General features: G+C 46.6%; 2 protein-coding genes across 2 annotated transcripts; both read right to left on the bottom strand.

Moving 5' to 3' along the window:
• Nucleotides 1-173: 173 nt before the first annotated feature.
• On the bottom strand, nucleotides 174-4,270 carry CUNH11orf42 (chromosome unknown C11orf42 homolog). The gene is made up of 3 exons (XM_036242221.1): nucleotides 4,153-4,270; nucleotides 652-1,450; nucleotides 174-397 (listed from the first exon to the last, which is right to left on the bottom strand). Exons 1-3 carry the CDS (start codon nucleotides 4,222-4,224, stop codon nucleotides 267-269), a joined length of 1,002 nt encoding a protein of 333 aa, XP_036098114.1. The 5' UTR covers nucleotides 4,225-4,270; the 3' UTR covers nucleotides 174-266.
• A 6,527-nt stretch (nucleotides 4,271-10,797) lies between these two features.
• Nucleotides 10,798-11,726, bottom strand: LOC118616762 (olfactory receptor 52W1). The gene is given in 5 exon segments (XM_036242199.1): nucleotides 10,798-10,980; nucleotides 10,983-11,167; nucleotides 11,170-11,229; nucleotides 11,232-11,342; nucleotides 11,345-11,726. Coding segments are annotated over 5 exon segments (921 nt in total).
• Nucleotides 11,727-18,058: the final 6,332 nt, after the last annotated feature.

Here is an 18,058-nt window from a genome sequence, read left to right as displayed (position 1 = left end):
TGGGGAGGTGGTCAGGGATATTTTCTTTATGGGGAGAACATTGATGCCAAGGTTTCAAGGCGTGCCTTGTTCCCTTAGAGGGTGAGGGGATGTGAAGCCTAGGGAAAATGTAGGGACTCTCCCCTTTCTCCAGACCCAAAAAGAAAGAGTGAGCAGGGGTCCAGGATGGTTTAGGGGAGCAGCAGCTGATGTTTATTGGGGGCCAGTATCCCTATACCAGATATTGGGGACCTTGCCCCTTGTCCCTTGCATCTCTTTGCGCAACTTCAGTCGTCGCTGTCGAACTCTGAGGACAGACCCTGCAGCAGGGGCAGGGACATGGAGTGCCGGTCGGGGTCCCCGGGGCCCCCACCCTGGGCTCCTGGTGGGGGGCTGCGGGGGCTGAAGAGCCAGTTCTCTGCCAGGGTTGGGGATAGTCACAGCTTGACTCAATGTCCTGGTCTTGTTGCCTCCCTGGCCCCTCCCTCTGTTTCTCTGTGCTGTTCCCACCCCCACATCAAGACCATGCTTCCACCTCAGTGTCCCCTAGTTCCCCTTACTCCACCCCCTCACCAGGGTTTTAGGTGTCCCATACATTCCTGAGCTCTACTCCCTATGCCCTCCCCCTCCACCTTGTCCCGTCTCTTTTGTCTTTATTTTCTCCAGTAGTACCTGACAGCATCTGGGGCCCCTTTCGGAATGGGTTTCGACCCTTGTAGGAGACTCTGGTGAGTCTGCACTCTGGCCCTTCCTGGGGAGGTGGTGTAGATGGGGCTGGGACAGGTGGGGGCACATCAGCAGCTTCAGGGATATCATCAAGGGCTGATGGGGACGCCAGAGGTGTCATGATGTTGAGGTTAGGTCTGACCCAGTTGGTCCCATGCAGCTGTGGGTCTTTGGTCAGGGCCTTTTGTGGTCCTAGCACTCCCTTGGGCTGCAGTGAAAACTTGAGGCATGAAAAGGCAATAGGCAGTGACCGTTGTAACCGGAGCATCTGGGGCTCATGGCCTGTAGGCAATAGCCCCAGCTGCATCCAGGAACAGGAGAACACCTGGTAGATGACATAGATGCTGTGGGTGCTTCGGAGCCAGGGAAGAGTCTTCTGTAGGCTCACCTGCCCTGGTGGCAGCAACAAGAATGCCACCTTCTTGCGCAGGCCACCCAAATGTAGGCGGATCCGGCAGGGCTGCCCATCCAGGAGTCGCATTTCTTCATAGGCTATCTCTGCTCCGCTTTTTGGTGAGTATTCCCGAGTGCAGTGGGCAAAGGCACCCTCAGACCCTGCCTGCTCCAGGAGGTTCGGTAGTGGTCCCACTGGTTGTAGTGCTCGCCGTCCCTGCCGACCTGTCAAAGTCAGGCGGGTGTGGCCTGGGCGGGACTGCTTCACCAGCACACCCAGTAGGTCATAGCAGGCTGCATCCGACAGGAAAGGTACTGCCACTACATTGGGCCCAAAGCGCTCTTCGATAACCTGCAGGTGGCCAGTTTATGGAACCAGGTTAGGGTTAGAAGTGAACCTGGTAGCCTCCTCTAGATTGACCCTCCACTGTCACTATTTGATTACATCTCCACAGTGTGCTCAGACTGTCATACTTCCTGCTTCCCAGTTCTATCCTGTAGCGAAACCTTGAATATTTATTATGTGCCAAACTCTGCTAGTTACAGGGAATACATAAAAGAAATGAGACTGTCCTTGTCCTAATATAGTTCAGTCTAATGAATTAGACAAAAATGTAAATGGTTGTCAGCTAAATAAAATAATGGAGATTAGAAGTAGGCTGATCTGCTTTTTTTTTCTCTTGGTGGTGGTGCTTTTTGCTATGCAGTTTTTTTTTGTTTTTTTTTCAGTACTGCCTTTTATCATAAGAGGAGGGTAGCTAACTGATGGAGTTGTGTCTCCTTTGGATAAGCTGAGGTAGCTTGAAGAATGCTGTCTATTGTCACCTAGCCAAGGAAATAACTGGTCCTCTTTCTTGGTGGAAATTTTACATGGAAGAATTTCCCGATATTTCTCCTCCTCTGCTTCAATGAGAAATGAAACAGTTACTTTTGTATGGGGTTACCAGGCAGAAGAACAGGGCTCTGAGAAAGGCCTGTTGGATTTCCAGGGGTGAGAGCAGAGCACTTGATGGGTGGGCATTTCTGTAGAGAATGCTCTGCCCCATGACAATCAAAGCATAGTCACCAAGCATAAAATCTCACCCTAGCTGTTTCATAGGTGCCTAGGAGTCTATATGAATAAGACAAATGGGAGTATTTCTGGAAGATGTCCCTCTAACAGGTGGACATTTAAAACATCTGGTTCTTATGGTCCAGGTTTCTGCTAAAAGGTGAATCCCTGAGTTAGCTGGAGACTCTCAGAAGATAGATATGCATTTGCCATGGAGGTTTATTAAGTCCTTTTTCTTACCCTTGAGGGTTATCCTAAAATAGGAAAAATAAGGTGCTCATTTCTATGCTAGGGTGACTGTGTTCTTGGTAGAATTACCATCTAAGACCACTACCTGTTTCTACTGTACTTTTACTTCTAGGTGGAAGTTCTGTGGAACTTGGCCTGCAAATTTAGATTTCTCAGGGGCAGCCAGGAGAGTGATGGTGGATGATTATCTTCCTGGATGTACGTTGGCTGATTTGAATTCTGAATGGGGAGCTCTTCAGGCACATTCTGTTTGGCCAGATGTTCTACAAAATGCCCAGTACACTTAGCAGTTCTGGAGAGAGGAAACCAGGTCATTCAAAGGTGCCCTACTCCTTGAATTTGCCCTACTGCCAGTGATGTATCCTGCATGTCTCTACTCTGACTTTCCTGACAGTTTTCTATTTAAATAGGATTCAGAGTTTTCCTTTTCCTCAGAGATGGTATAGCTTTCTAATAGCTGAAGACCCCCTTTACTTTCACGCAAATTTTGGTTGATCTAGTCCAGGACTAACTTTTTTATTTTTTATCTGTTTTTTTCTATATTCATTTTAGAGACAGAAAAAGGGAGAGGGAGAGAGAGAGAAACATCGATGAGAGAGCACATTGATTGGCTGCCTCCTGCATGCCCCCAACTGGGGATTTGGCCCACAACCTGGCAGTGAGGCTAGGTTGTGGGCTTGACTGGGAACTGAACCAGTGACCTCTTGGTGCATGGGTCGACGCTCAACCACTGAGCCACACCGGCTGGGCAGGACTAAGTTTTTACACTGCTGAAACCAGTTGCCCCAATACTTGGGAGGAACTTGGCTCTCGTGTTTCTGCTTCCTTGGGAAGTTGGCCTTTGTGGTGAGCGGCTTAGGCCATTTCGAATGAGAACTGTGTGCCATTAAGGGTGCTTTGAGTATGGTAGGCACTGCTTCAATATGGTGTTTTAAACTTGGTGGGCTGCCCTTCACAAGTACTTTAAATTCACTCTCCTTAAGATCACATAACCAGAACCTGATTCCTAAATTCTCACCTCAGAAATCCGTGGCCATCTAGATTTGGTGGGATGTGTTGGAAACCTGCAACTCAGACACAGTTGAGATCTGCTTGCTCCTTGAAATCTACATATTTGGCTCAAAACCCAAACTTTTTATTCTGTGGATGGAATATCCATGAAGAGGTCAAAGTTAAAGTTCAGGTTCTTTAGAAAGATTAAAAGGCCTTTCATGATTAGCCCCTATACCTCTTTGACTTTATTTTTACCACTAATCATTTGAACACTGCTCTGGAGGACTATCATAGTTCATAAATCTTCATTTTTCTTTTTCCTCTCCTGCCTTTGCATATGCTCTGCCTTTAATTAGTACACTGTTCACTCACCCACCCACCGCTCGTAAACTCACTCAGGTGTTCATTAAGCACTGTTTATGTGCCAGGTATTCCTCTTCCCTCTATGTGTGAATAATGCCTACTTGCCCAGCTAGAATATCACTCTTTTCAGGAGTGACCTCTGATGTCCTGCCCCTGAGTTAGCATTTCTTCTTTCTGTTCTGATAGCTCTCGAAACATTCAAGGACCTTTCTTACTGCTTTCGCAATTGTTGCTCAATTAGACAGTTTGTGCAAAGCACTTTATGCAGTGGCTGCCCATAAACTAGCACTGAATAAATGTTATTTATTATTACTTTCAGCCTTCCCTGCTCATAAGCTACTCAGACCCATCTAGGTTACACTTTGTTGCTTCCTCTTTAGCCCTCTTACTTTACCTACCTTATCTTTGATGAGGGTCCATGTGGCATCAGCTTCATCCAGTGTTAGCATGTGGGGGGAACCAACCAACATTGTGGGAGGGGTTAGGCAGGGCAGTGGCTGCTGCAGGAACCCCAAGCTGCCCAGAGAGGTGAGGCTCACCTTAAGCTCTGCCCTACTACAGCATGAGGTCATAGAGGTCGTACTGGGTGATGAGGCCTTGGGTGGGGAGAGGGCAGTCACTTTCCTGGCCTCACTATTCTCACAGCCTGAGTCCATTCTCTTGAGTCACCTCTCTGTTCTGCTTTAGGGGAGGAAAATGCAGGTACCATTAGGGTATCTATATATGTTGTGTGTGTGTGTGTGTGCTTAAGGAAATGGGATCAGTTCTCTTCTTTCAATAGCCTCCTTGAAACAATTTGATATGCTGTCTTGTCACCTGCAGATGACTTCTTTGTGAGGTTGCATTGGGATCCTGAAGCACATGGGAGAAGAATAGAGCAGGACTTAAACTCAAGTAGTGGTTCTCAATCATGGTCATACTTTGGGATTACCCGAGAGCTTTAAAAATTACTAATGCGTGGCCCTGGCCAGTGTAGGTTGGTTGGTTGGGCATCATCTTGTGCACTGAAGGGTTGTTGATTTGATTCTTGGGTGGGGTGTATGCCTGGGTTTCTGGCTTGATCCCCAGTGGGGGTGAGAGGAACATGTGGGAAGCAGCCAACTGATGTTTTGCTCTTTCATATTGATGTTTCTCTTCTCCTCTCCCTCTCGCTCTAAAAACATAAATCAATAAAAGAGTTAAAAAAAATCTACTGATGCCTGGATCCTACCCTCAGAAATTCTGATTTAATTGGTCTGGGATGTGCTTGGGCATGAGGATTTCCAAAAGCTCCTCAGGCAATTTTAATGTGCAGCCTGGGTTGAAACCCATTATTAATGAGTCGGTTACAATTGCAATGAAAACCAGGTGTGTGTGTAGGAGAGTGCCATGCTAAACACTGACAATGTAGAGGATAAGACTCTAATTGTTGCCTTAGTAACTGGAGAGAACTTTAAGGAAGCCAGAATTACCCAGATAAAATTGTAGAAAATTTTCTTAGTGCTCTGCTCCCTAGCCTAATCTGTGTCTACTAGGTACTCTTCCTCTTCTATTACAGCCCTGGTCTATGTGTGATTTCCCCTTGTGTCTCAGTCTAGAGATCTCAAGCTGCTCTTTTGCTGGAAAAGAAGAGTGGTATTTCCCAAGAAGAACCACTCTAGACAGTCTTTCTGGTAGCTACTCCCTAGCTCTGCTCCTCATCTATCCAAAGAGCTCTCTTGAGTCCCTTTTCAGAGTCTCCTGTGTGCTCAGGAAAAGCCTCATGTATGGGGTCTTCCCTGTCCTGGCTCAGCATGTGGAGCTGTCCCACAAAGTCAGCCATTGTCCGAGCTGGCCGAGGTAGTATGGGTATGGGGCACAGGAGAGGGTTCTACAACAGCAGGAGAGAGTGTTGCCAAGAAAAGTTTCCCTAGACAGAGCTAAGGGTGTGGGTGCCAGGTATTTGAACAGAGGTTTGACAGTGAGCCATGCTCCAGGGGAGGAATTAATGTAGAATATTTGTTAACTCTTATGTGTTAGGGGCTGTGCCAAATACTTTGAGTGCATTATCGTAATTAATCCTTTTAGTAACCTCTTAAAGTAGGTTTATTACAGTAAACCCTCGATTTTTTTTTTTTTTTAATCCTCATTTGAGGACATTTTTTCATTTTTTGTTCAGATAGAGCGGGAGGGAGAGAGAGGAAGAGAGAGAGAGAAACATCGATGTGAAAGGGACACATCGAGTGGCTGCCACCCGCATGACCCAACCAGGGCCGGGGACAAACTGCAACCTAGGTACGTGCCCTTAGCGGGAACTGAACCTGGGTCTCTCTAGACTGCAGGCCGACACTCTAACCGCTGAGCCAAACCAGCCAGGGCAACCCTCAATTTTAAAGACATCAATTTAACAGACTTCAGAATTTGCAGACAAAATTTCTGGTCTGTATGTTATATGTGAAAATTAACACTGTTAATTTAAAAATGCTTTTAACCAAGATTTGCTTATAATTAAAGTAACAGTTTTTTTTTGTTATTTATTCACTGTTATTTTTAACAATTTTAGCGAATCCATGTTTGAAAAAATTTCACCAACATAAATATCACATATCTACAACTATAGTCTACATATTTAAATCGAAGAGTCACCATTTGTAAACAATGTTCTGCATTGCGCACAGTGATTGATTCTGTTGTCTCTTGTCTCCTGCAGCAGTTTCAACTGGTGCCTGCCACCTGCGCTGAGCCACTCCCAGCCATTTGCATTTGTTTACTTGCAGTGACTGGTGAATGCACGCATTTACTAGACCTATTCAGTATAAATTTAAAATTACTGTAATACATATAGAAAACTTTTCTGTGAAATTAAACTTTTCATACATACTTAATTTTAATTACACAAATGTGTCTACACAAGTAAAAACAGATAAACTAATTTGTCAATTTCTTAACGTACACATTCGGAAAACCTGCTTTATTATTTTACGGACTTTCAGCTTTAATGGACACCCCCCCACCTGAATTAGTTCGTTATGTTGAGGTTTACAAATGAATGAACAGGCTCAGAGTGGTTAGATAAATTAGTGCAAGTCTGCCTGATTCCAGCTTTTACCATCAACTAGTAAGTAGTTCCTTTTGGTGAAGGGAGAAACCAACATGTTCCTTCTGCTCGCCTCAGTGTGTGATGGGAGGGGTGCATGCTAGATGGAAGTGCAGAGTGGTAGAGTGAAGAGGAAATGGGCAGGATGAGGGAAGAGTTGCAATAGATCAAATCAGAAACCCCATGTTTCCTGTTGAGACAAGTGAAACCAAGTCTCTTTCTCCTAATGTCCCATTAGCACAATTTTAAAAACTATGTTTGACAAGGAGAGGTCATCTGATGTAATATGGTTAGTACCTCTGTTCCCTGCAGAAAGGAATTCTGAGTGAGGAACACAGAAGTAGAGGGAGAGAGGTGCACAAGGATAAGAGACACAGAGACACAGACATGGCAAAACTGACACTGGAAGACAAAGATGCAGAGGGACAGAGATGATGAGAGTTATTGATGAGCAGGGGCAGAGAATGGTGCACATCCATATCTTGAGGAGATTTCGGAATAAGAAGGGCGGGCCTGGGGAGGTAGGTGCAGGGTTGGTAAAACGATTGAGGATCTCTTGGATTTTTGTTCATAGAGGGAGCTGAAGGGAAATTGGGTACTGATGAATTCTGTACTCAGAAGCCCATATCTCTCTCTTGTCTTGCTGTCTGATTACCATGATTCTCTAGGCTTCCTAAACTTCATACTGTCCTATTGTGACATTAAATAAGTCTGTCTTGGCACTCTCCGCTTCTGTGGAGATGTCCACGCTTTCCCTCCCCGCCCTTTCTCTCTGCCAGGTGCATTACCTTTGCCTTTCTCTTTCCTAAGCTCCAAGTGCCCCCCTTTTTTTTTTGCCTCTGCAACTTACTTCCTGAGCCCACACAGCCCAGCTGGCTCACCTTTTTACATCTGTGATTTTCTTTCTTTTTTTTTTCTTTATTGATTTCAGAGAGAGGGAGAGAGAGATAGAAACACTGATGAGAGAGAACATCAATTGGCCGCCTCCTACATGCCCCCCACTGGGGATTTGGCCCACAACCTGGGCATGTGCCCTGACCAGAAATCAAACCAATGACCTCTTGGTGCATGGGTCAACACTCAACCACTGAGCAACACCAGCTGGGCACCTCTGTGACTTTCTAAATAAACTTTCTCTTATAATTGGAAATAAATAAAGAGTCTTTCCTTTTGGCTCATACAGTCTGAGACTGAAAGTTGCTGAAGGAAAACAGATGACAACTGAGTTCTGGATGGAGTTGATGAGCCCAAAGCCTGGGCTGTGTGACCCTATTCTGCTCATGGGGTTTGCCTCCAGTGTGGCACCTTCTGGGGCTTCCCTGGGGAAAAATACAGATCATCTGCTGCCTGTGGGTCTACCAGAGTGGAGAGCATGAGGGCAATTATCTAGTGGAGACTGATTATCCAGAGAACTTGAGTTTCACTGCAAGCAACCTCTAGGGCAGGATAGAATTGTGTGAATAGCAAAGACTTTAGAGGGATAAGGAACCCTACCACATCTTTTCACTTCTTTCAGGCTACAGGGATAATTGTATAAGTTTCTAATCCATTTCTTATTTGGAAACTTTAGGGATAGATGTGTTTTGCAATTCAGAATTTTTTAGATTTTAGAAAGGGAATATAGTATCCTCATATAAGAGACACAGGCATGAGGCAGAGCTGACTGACAGTGCAAGGAGGAGACAGATGCAGAGGTACAGAAACTTACCCCAGTGAGATTTAGGGCAGTGCCCAACAATCAAACACAGCAGTATTTCTGCAGCTAAATATATGAATAGTCACACTAAGGTAAATATAAGTACAATTGTGACGGTTCAGGTGATGTTCTGGACCAAAGTTGTGAAAAAACTTGGTTTAGGGATTTTTAAATTTTGGAATTGTAGATAAGGGGTTATTCTCAGGTTGTAAGGAATAAGAGAGTGTTGGTAAAGCCTTCTAAACACATCACTTGATAGGTATGCATGCACTCTCCATCCAAAACAAAATACAAATGTCCAAGGGGGTAGATGTTTAGCTTGTGAGGAAGAAAGCTCTTACAATGAACAACACAGCTTGGAATCAGTTGCCTTGGGAAGTTGTGCACAACCAGGGGGTGCCCTTAGCGGGAACTGAACCTGGGACTCTGGTCTGTGGGCCAACGCTCTAACCACTGAGCCAAACCGGCTAGGGCTAGGATCGATTTATTTATTTATTTATTTATTTATTTATTTATTTATTTATTTATTTATTTTTTATCATCCTCATCCGAGGACGTTTTTCCATTTTTTGTTCAGGTAGAGGGGAGGGGAGAGAGAGAGAGAGAAACATCGACGTGAAAGGGACACATTGAGTGGTTGCCACCCGCACGACCAACCAGGGCCGGGGACAAACTGCAACCAAGGTACGCGCCCTTAGCAGGAACCGAACCCGGGTCTATTGGGACCGCAGGCCGACGTTCTAACCGCTGAGCCAAACCGGCCAGGGCAGGATAGATTTATTGAAGAGAAACCTCTAAGAGAAGGATATGGACATCTTAAAGACCTGTGGTTCATTAAGATGAACGTTTTGTCACAATTATCTACAAAATTACTGGCTGGAAGGCTAACTCAGAACCTCATGAGAATGACTGAGCTTACACTTGGGTTGAGGAAAAGTGTTGATTTCTTCCTCTTCCACTTGATTGCAGTGTGACAACACCTCTGAAAATCATAGCTTCGGGGCTTTCACTTCAGGACCTGGTGAGACCCCATGTGGCCCTGTAGATGCCATCCACCTGCTGTTTCAGCTCTGTGGCCCCATGGTAGGCCATGGTGTGTGGTCCAGCTATCTGCTGAGTGGCCAATGTTGCACCTGGATTCAGGTCTTCATGGCTAATTCCAGTACTTGTGGTTATGATAATTTTCCCAGAGTGCTTGGGTCTGCTTGTGTAGCCTATTGGCTTTCTGTCACTTCATAATAGTGACTCCCTCCCTGCCTGTGTCTAAGATTACACTCATTCTGGGCTCCGTGCTGTTGTGAAAGATCTTTTGTGCAATTTCCCTCTGAGTGTGGAGTGGAAAATGAATCCTCTGTTGGGCAACACTGTGGCACATCCTGTTAGTATCTCTGTTCTCTGGCAGGCACCGCTATGTGAAATATGCCTCTTTTATCATATTGTACCAACATGTGCTTCTGATGATGTTGGCCAGGACAAATGGGGTTGTTGATGAGGCTTTTATATGGGAATTCTGTTCTTGGCGGAGGATATGCAAAGGGGCAGATTGGTAAGAAACCATAGTAATTCTGGACCTCAGGCAAGCAGGTGGCATGGTTGCAATGATTTTCTGGGATATCAGATTTATTTCATTTGGACTCCTGACCTACGAAGCTGCAAGCCCAGGGAGAGAACTTCCAGGCATTAACTCTTAAGACTCTGGCAGTGGAGTGGGGGGCAGGGGAGATAGTGATTACACATGAGACCAAGAGGATTCTCTGAACTGGTGAAACTGGAACCCCAGCACACATTCTCTAGATTCTCAGAGGGTGGGGGATAAGCCTGTATGACTCCTTCCCTACAGACTGGCTGAAACAGAATCTGACTCCAGGAATAGAAAAGGCTGTGATCCCAGACAAGTACTAGTCTCCAGCGGCACTGTCCCTCTTCCCAGACCCCTAGATTCAGGATCTGTAGAGGAGCTTTTGTGAGAGAACATGGATAGACTTAAGTTAAAATGATGGGGAGAGGCAAGGAGGTAAGTTTTATTTATGTTAAATCTTATGTACTATGATCGCATGATAATCCCTGGTCTTGTTTTCCCTGCATGGTAACATGTAGCCCCCTGCCTGCCCCCTCCCCCCAAGCAGGATATGTGGCTAGGCCAAACTGCACATTCCAGTGGTACACAGTAGGGGCTTCACAGCAAATATCTGTTGAGTGATTATGACAGCCATAGGCAGATATGGGACCAGACTCCAGATTCTCTGAATGTCCCCCAGCTCCATCTCCAGGTCCCATTGTTTTTACTGTCCATTAGAACTGTTCTTTCCTGAATGTGAATGTTTCTAGGAGCCAGTCCCTGATCTGCTTGGTGCAGGCCCCATAGATGAGAGGGTTGAGGGCAGGTGGCAGCAGCAAATAGATGTTAGAGAGAAGAATGTGCTTTGGGACAGTGTGATGACCAAAGTGGTGTGTGAAGGAGGAGAAGAGACCAGGCATATGTAGAAAGGCAGCATGACACAGATGTGGGAACAACACGTACCAAAGGCCTTGGCACGGGACTCCTTGGCAGGCAGCCTCAGCACAGTGTGGACAGTGAACCCACAAGAGCCAGTGATGCCCAGAATATCTACACCCGACATGGCCAGTGAGAGCGCTAGCCCATACAAGTTGTTGGCCTGCGGGTACTCAGCACCAGCTCCACCGCCATGTGTGCACAGTAGGCATGGTCTATGGTCTTGTTCAGAAGTGTTCAGATTGTGCCACCAGGAGAGGGAAAGGCACAACAATAGCCACAGCTTTCAGTATCAGTGCCAGGGCTGTGTACTCCATACGAGCTTTGGTGACCAGGATAGGGTGTGTAATGGACACCCTACGGCCAGCAGTATGCCAGATGCCATGGCGATCAGTGCATGAACAAAGAACATCTGGACCAGGCAGGCAGCATATGGTACAGGGCGGGGCACGAGCCACAGCACAGCCAGCAACCCTGGGGCTATTGATATGGCTAAGCCCAGGTCTGTGGCTGCCAGTGTGGCCAGGAGTGGAAATGTGGGCTGGTGCAGTGTGGAATCTACCTGCAGCACTGCCAGCATTGTTCCATTGCCCAGCAGGGCCAGCAGACATAGGGGCCCAAAGACCAGTGCCAGCCAGGCCTGGGCACCCTGTCGCCCTGGAGTGCCACTCAGTAGGAAGAATGCTGGGTATGGAAAGGTGGAGTTAAGCTGTGGAACTTCTGCCATCTGTGTGGGGCAAAGGTTTAGGGCTCGTGGCAGCAAGACTCCTGAGAGGGGAAGGGCAAAGGGAGGGGTTTTTGGGGTGTCACAGTGGCGCAGACCTAACCATAGAGTATGTGAACGGTAGTGCCGGGCTGGGAGGATCACACGGTTATAATCTTTAGTTGGGGTTTTGAATGGATAATTAAGATCATAACCCTAGCTAGGATGGGAGAATCCTTTGCACTTGAAAGCTCATGAGTGTAGGGGGAGAAGTGGGACAATGGTAGTGAGGAAAGAGGGGCTGGTCACTGCTGTAGTGGCTGGTAGAATCAGAGCCCTTCAGCTGGAGGTCAGCTGGGAGTAGAGTTGAGATAAATGTTTCTCTTCCTCAGGATCCAAATAGAGTCAGTTTCGGTCTCTGACGATGGGGAGAAAACCAGTTCTGGGTGGGGATCAGGCCTCAGGCTGGTCCTGTCTCTGACTGTGCATCCCTAGGAACAACTTCTGGGCCTCAGCTTTCTCATCTCTACAATGGGGTGGCTTAAGTGTTGATAAGATTTAACATTGTGGGCACTAACCCTCCGAGAAGAAAGGGGGAGAATAGAGAGAGAGGGAGAAACAGGAAGAGGAGTCGATGGAAACTGGAGTGCAGCTGGAAGCCTGGTGTGATCAGAGAAAACCAGCAGGTTCTGGGGATGTGGGATGCTTACATTTTCTTTACTTGATGCTGAAATAGTGAACTGGAACAGCAGCTGGAGAGTTGAAGTCGGGCCTGGGAAGCAGTGGAGAGGGGGAGGGATGGTAGCAAAAAAGGAACTTCTCTTTTTCTTCCTTATAATCCAGAAGGGAGTCTCTCCACTGCAGTCTCATCCCTGGTGTGCCAGACAGGGTGGTGACAGCGGGAGGAGATGGCCTTCAACAGAGTAGCAGCCACACGAGGAGGGAGCATCTCTGGTGCCGGAGGAGTCAGAGTAAGCAGGACCCATTCCTCCAGAGTCTAGTCCATGGCAGAGGCTTAGAACTGTTGAATGAATAAACAGAGGAAGAAAATACTAGCTGAAGACTTGATTGGGGAAAGACCTTGAGCACAGTGTGTTGGCAACTTCTCTTTGCCTTGACCAGTGCCTGTGGGACCCTTGATGTGGCTGTTGCACCTGCTTCCCTCAGGGCCCTTACCCCTCCCACCTGTGCCACATGAACTCTTTCCTGTTCTCTCTGCTCGGAAGTAGAGTGAGCAGACAGAGGTGGGGCAACATGGAAAGAAACTGACTTAGGAGAGTGGAAAGATCTGGGAAAGAGGAACACTTGATCTGGGAGGTTTTTGCTGCAGAGAAAACCTTGCTTTATTCTTTAATAGCATCCCCTCTGTTGTAATTGTCTTTCTTTTCCCACTAGACTAAAAGAAAGGCGGTGCTTCTTATTAGCCCCAGTACCTCCTCTGCTCATCACGGTCCTGGCATTTATTCATAGTTGTCTATGAATAAATCTTTACTGCTTTTAATTGTGGGGCAGAAGTGCTGGCCTAAACAGTGTTTGCTGACTAACAGGGGATCCTATAGTTTCAGGAGCCATAGGTATCCATGGAGATGAGAAAGAAAGAATTCGCCGCCATCAACCACAAGTCCACCGAGTATGAATCTTTCTGATATAATGAAACATATCCTAAAAACCACCACACTATGCAAGAGAATGCAATAAAAAACACAGGGCTTACCAGAAAAGTGAGAGGGGGTCACAACATTTAAAACTTCATCAGTGGCATATTTTAAAAGAATAAGAACCTAACAAAAATGGTAGCACATGCTAAATGATTAGAAAGTACATAGATGCTCCAATAACAATGACTTTGAAAAAGACCTGGAGTTTTCCCTGTGGAAGTGTGATTATGAAGAGGAAGGAGGGACTCATCTGAAATCAGGTGGGGATGCTGTAACACCAGGTGTGGCTGGGTGTGACTCTTGGAACAAGCCGTGAACTGAGGCAGCTGACAAATATTTGTGTGTGCATGTGTGCTCATTGCATTTTTAAAAAAATCTTTATTGTTGAATGTAGAATGTATTACAGATGTTCCACATTTTTCTCCCATTGACCCCCTCCTCCCCACTCCCGCCCCCCTTCCGCCTTTTCCTACACTATTGTCTGTGTCCATTGGTTATGCATATAAGTTCTTTGGTTTATTTCCCCCCCCCCCCCAACCCCTTTCCCTTTGAGGTTTGTCAGTCTAGCAATGAATTTGTACTTCTTAATCCCTTCACCTTTTTCACCCATTCCCCCAATCCCCCTCCCATCTGGCAACCAACAAAATGTTCTCTGTATCTATGAGAATGTTTCTGTTCTACCTGTTCATTTTGTTTGTAGATTCCATTGTTGATAGATATGTATTTACTGCCATTTTGTTTATTCATATATTTTATCTTTTTCTTCAAAAAGACCTTTCATTATTTTATATAATAACGGTTTGGTGGTGATGAACTCCTTTAACTTTTTCTTGTCTGGGAGAGTCTTTATATGGCCATCGATTCTAAATGACAGCTTTGCAGGATAGAGTAATCTTAGTTGTAGATTCTTGCTTTTCATCACTCTGAATATTTCTTGCCACTCCCTTCTGGCCTGCAAAGTTTCTTTTGAGAAATCAGCTGACAGCCTTATGTGAACTCCCTTGTAGGTAACTAGCTGCCTTTCTCTTGCTGCTTTTAAGATTCTCTCTTTATCTTTAACCTTGTGCATTTTGATGATGATGTGTCTTGGTGTGGGCCTCTTGGGGTTCATCTTGTTTGGGACTGTCTCTGCTTCCCGGACTTGTATGTCTGTTTCCTTCACCAAGTTAGGAAAGTTTTCTGTCATTATTGTTTCAAACAGGTTTTCGATTTCTTGTTCTCGCTCTTCTCCTTCTGGCACCCCCAAGATGCGAATGTTGGCACGCTTGAAGTTGTCCCAGAGGCTCCTTACACTATCGCCATTTTTTTTTGGATTCCTTTTTCTTTTTGCTGTTCTGATTGGGCATTTTTTTGCTTCCTTATATTCCAAATCGATGGTTTGCTCCTTGGATTTACGTACTCTACTATTGAATCTGTGTAAGTTATTTTTTATTTCAGTTAAAGCCTCCTTCGTTTCTAACTGTGCATCGATCATTTCTGACTGGTCCTTTTATATGCTCTTGAGGCCCTCACTGAGTTCACTGAGCATCCTTATAAGCAGTATTTTGAACTCAGCATTTGTTAGGTTGCTTATCTCCATTTCGCTTAGTTCTTTTCTTGGGGTTTTGTTCTGTTCTTTTATTTGGGACCTGTTTCTTTGTCTCCTCATTTTGGCTGCCTCCCTGTGTTTGTTTCTGTGTATTAATGAGCGGTATGGGGCTATCTGAGACCAGATGCTGCTTGTTTGAAAGAATTTAGGAAAAACCTGAAGCAGGATCCAAGACAGGCCAATCCTATGGTTAAGCAAGTGGCAACAGCTTGGGTGGGCCTGAAAGTTGGGTGGGCCTGAAAGTTGGGTGAGGAGGGGCGGGGCCTCAGGGAGTCACCAGGGCGGGGCTACCAGTGTGAGCCAGGTTGCTGGAGTCCCAGGTATGGCAGCTGTCTGCTGCCCCAGGGAAGGGCTCACCAAAGGAACAAAGGCCTCTGACAGCACGTTTGTCCCAGAGAAAGCCCCCTCTCCAGCCCTCGCTCCAGTGCCAAACAGCTCAGTTCTTCCCTGTATGTCTCTGGTGCCCCTCGAGCTGCCTCCCCTGTAAGCTTAGAGGGAGCAAGTCCGATAAGTCCGTGCGCGGGCCCTTTAAGGAGCTGCCTGGGGCTCCAGCCGCTTCAGCTTCCCTGAGCCTCAGTTCCTGCTGGTTTTTCCAGCCAGAAGTTATGGGGACTTCTCTTCCTGGCACTGGAACCCTGAGCGGGGCACCTGGTGTGGGACGGGGACCCCTCAGTCCTCAGGAAGGACCTTCCCAGCCCAGATAACCTTCTGATTTTTATTCTCCACACATGGGTGTGGGACCAGCTGGTCCCACCGCCCCTCGCCCCTCCACCCCCGCCCTTCCTACCAGTCTCGATGCAGCTTCTTTAATTCCGTAGTTGTAGGACTTCCATTCAGCTTGATTTCAGGCGGTTTTGAATGATGGTTGTTCTTTAGTTTAGTTGTAACTTGGATGTGGTCGTGGGAGGACCCGATACTGCGTTTACCTACGCTGCCATCTTGACCGGAAGTCCTCATTGCATTTTCCTATGTAGTTTTGTTCATCTGGGTGCAGTTTTCCACGTTCACCTAGTTTCTCGCAGATGAAATCACATAAGCAAACAGGAAATTCACATTATGCTCAGTTCCCTAATATATCAATTGGTGGGAACAGATCTGCATTTCAAAACCAGCTTTATAGCAGAACTGATTGAATCTTTTTTGTACCTGGCCCTGTACATGTGGGGAGCATACAGTGGCAATAAGAACCTGCTGCCCTGTAGGAGCTCACAGTCTAGTGGACAGAGTGATGTCCACAGTTGTCAGAGAACTATTACAGTTACTACATTAACTCAGGTCAGTACCAGATATAGTTGGAGCTAGTGAAAGGCTCTCCCCCTTCCCTGGGGAGTCAGGGAAGTCTCCTCTGAAAGACAGTAATGCTTGTAGTCCTCTGGAGTGTCCTATGAGCAGGCACTGCTCCAAGCCCTAGCACAGCATGCATTTGCAGTAGGTACAGTTATTCCCCCCATCTTTGTACAGGCAAAGAACTGAGACATAAAGCAATGAAGTAACATGTCCAAGGTCACACAGCTAGGAATTAGCAGGATACTAGTTCCGTCTGGCTCTAACATCCCTGCCCTTAGCCACTGCTTCAAACATTTCCCTGGGATTTAGCACATGAGTAGTTTTCTAGCAGGAGGAGTTCAGGAGACAGATTGGCAGGTGGTGCTAGGACTGCTGAATGGGGCGATGTAGAAGGAGCTGCAATCACTTGCCAGTAGATGGTGAACTCTCCTCTCTTAAGGGAGGAGAGGATCTCTTGGGAGGTGGGAGTAGAGGGTTCCCACCTCAGCAGTGGGTTGAGGGCTGGGAAAAAGTGGCCTCGAATGCCATTATGTTCAAATGGCCACAAGAGAACACTAGCAGGATTTTGGTGGCATATGCCTATCCTGGGCACTGTTTGTACAAAGATTGTTCATAAGATAAGACACAGACCCCTAAACCCAACAAAACTGAATTCATGAAATTCTTGAAAATCTGATGGATTCTGTGTTTTCCACTGTCTAGTAGTCCAGGATGTACTGGGGGATATTGATTTTGTCTCTAGGAGAGTTCCTTTGTTGGTGTCCCAGTCCCCAGCCCAGTGATTTTAGGAGGTTTCTGAACACATATTGGGGGTCATCTGCCTGGTCTATCCCTGTGACACTGGCCATTAGAAGAAGGTATCTGACAATACACCTATGGCCTTGTAGGGGGTAGGGGGCTCTAAGCCAGAGCCTGCTCCCTAGAGGTGGATGGGTGCCAGCTCTCTGTGGGGAGTGGGGTGGAGTGCGAGGAGGAGGGGAGGCTCACTGGACCTCTCAGTTGCTCTTGGACTGGCATGGGAAATAAGGTAGGAGAGGGCTCTGTTTGGGAACCGACCCTGATTCTCTCACTGTTTAGGCTAATGCAGCTCCCACCAACACCTGCTATAGAATAGGGCTCTGATATGTCACCTTGTGTCCATGTGCGTCTATGGTTTTCTGCTTACAATGACCAATGAACAGCAACATGTAAGAGTAGATTATCCATTTGCACAGTAGATTACAGATCAGAACATCTTGGGTCCCAGTGGTACCACTTGACACACTAGGTCCATTCATGTCGCAGATGGTAAGATTTCATTCTTTTTTTTTATGGCCAAGTAATACTCCATTGTATTTATGTATCACATCTTCTTTTTTTTTTTGTATCCTCACCCGAGGACATTTTTCCATTTTTTGTTCAGGCAGAGTGGGAGGGAGAGAGAGGAACAGAGAGAAACATCGATGTGAAAGGAACACATCGAGTGGCTGCCACCTGCACGACTGACCAGAGCCCGGGACAAACTGCAACCGAGGTACGCGCCCTTAGCGGGAACCGAACCCGGGTCTCTCAGGACCGCAGGCCGACGCTTTAACCACTGAGCCAAACCGGCCAGGGCTGTATCACATCTTCTTTATCCAACATCATTTTATTCCTCTTCGAGAAACCTCCGAAGGCAAACTCTCAATTGTCACAATTCTCAGGTCAGAATGAGATCCCTTTGTGACCAGTAGTGCTAGTGTAGTCCAGGCCTCACCTTCCCTCAGTTTCTGGAGCGGTGGGGGATTCTATAATCCCCAGGTAAGATCAGTTGGCACCATCCTATGGAGATGTAGAAGCAGTCA

This window comes from Molossus molossus, unplaced genomic scaffold (genome assembly GCF_014108415.1).
Source record: "Molossus molossus isolate mMolMol1 unplaced genomic scaffold, mMolMol1.p scaffold_m16_p_41, whole genome shotgun sequence".
NCBI classification, from domain to species: domain Eukaryota; kingdom Metazoa; phylum Chordata; class Mammalia; order Chiroptera; family Molossidae; genus Molossus; species Molossus molossus.
The sequence above is the reverse complement of the archived record's forward strand: the minus strand, read 5'-3'. Positions and strand labels throughout refer to the sequence as shown.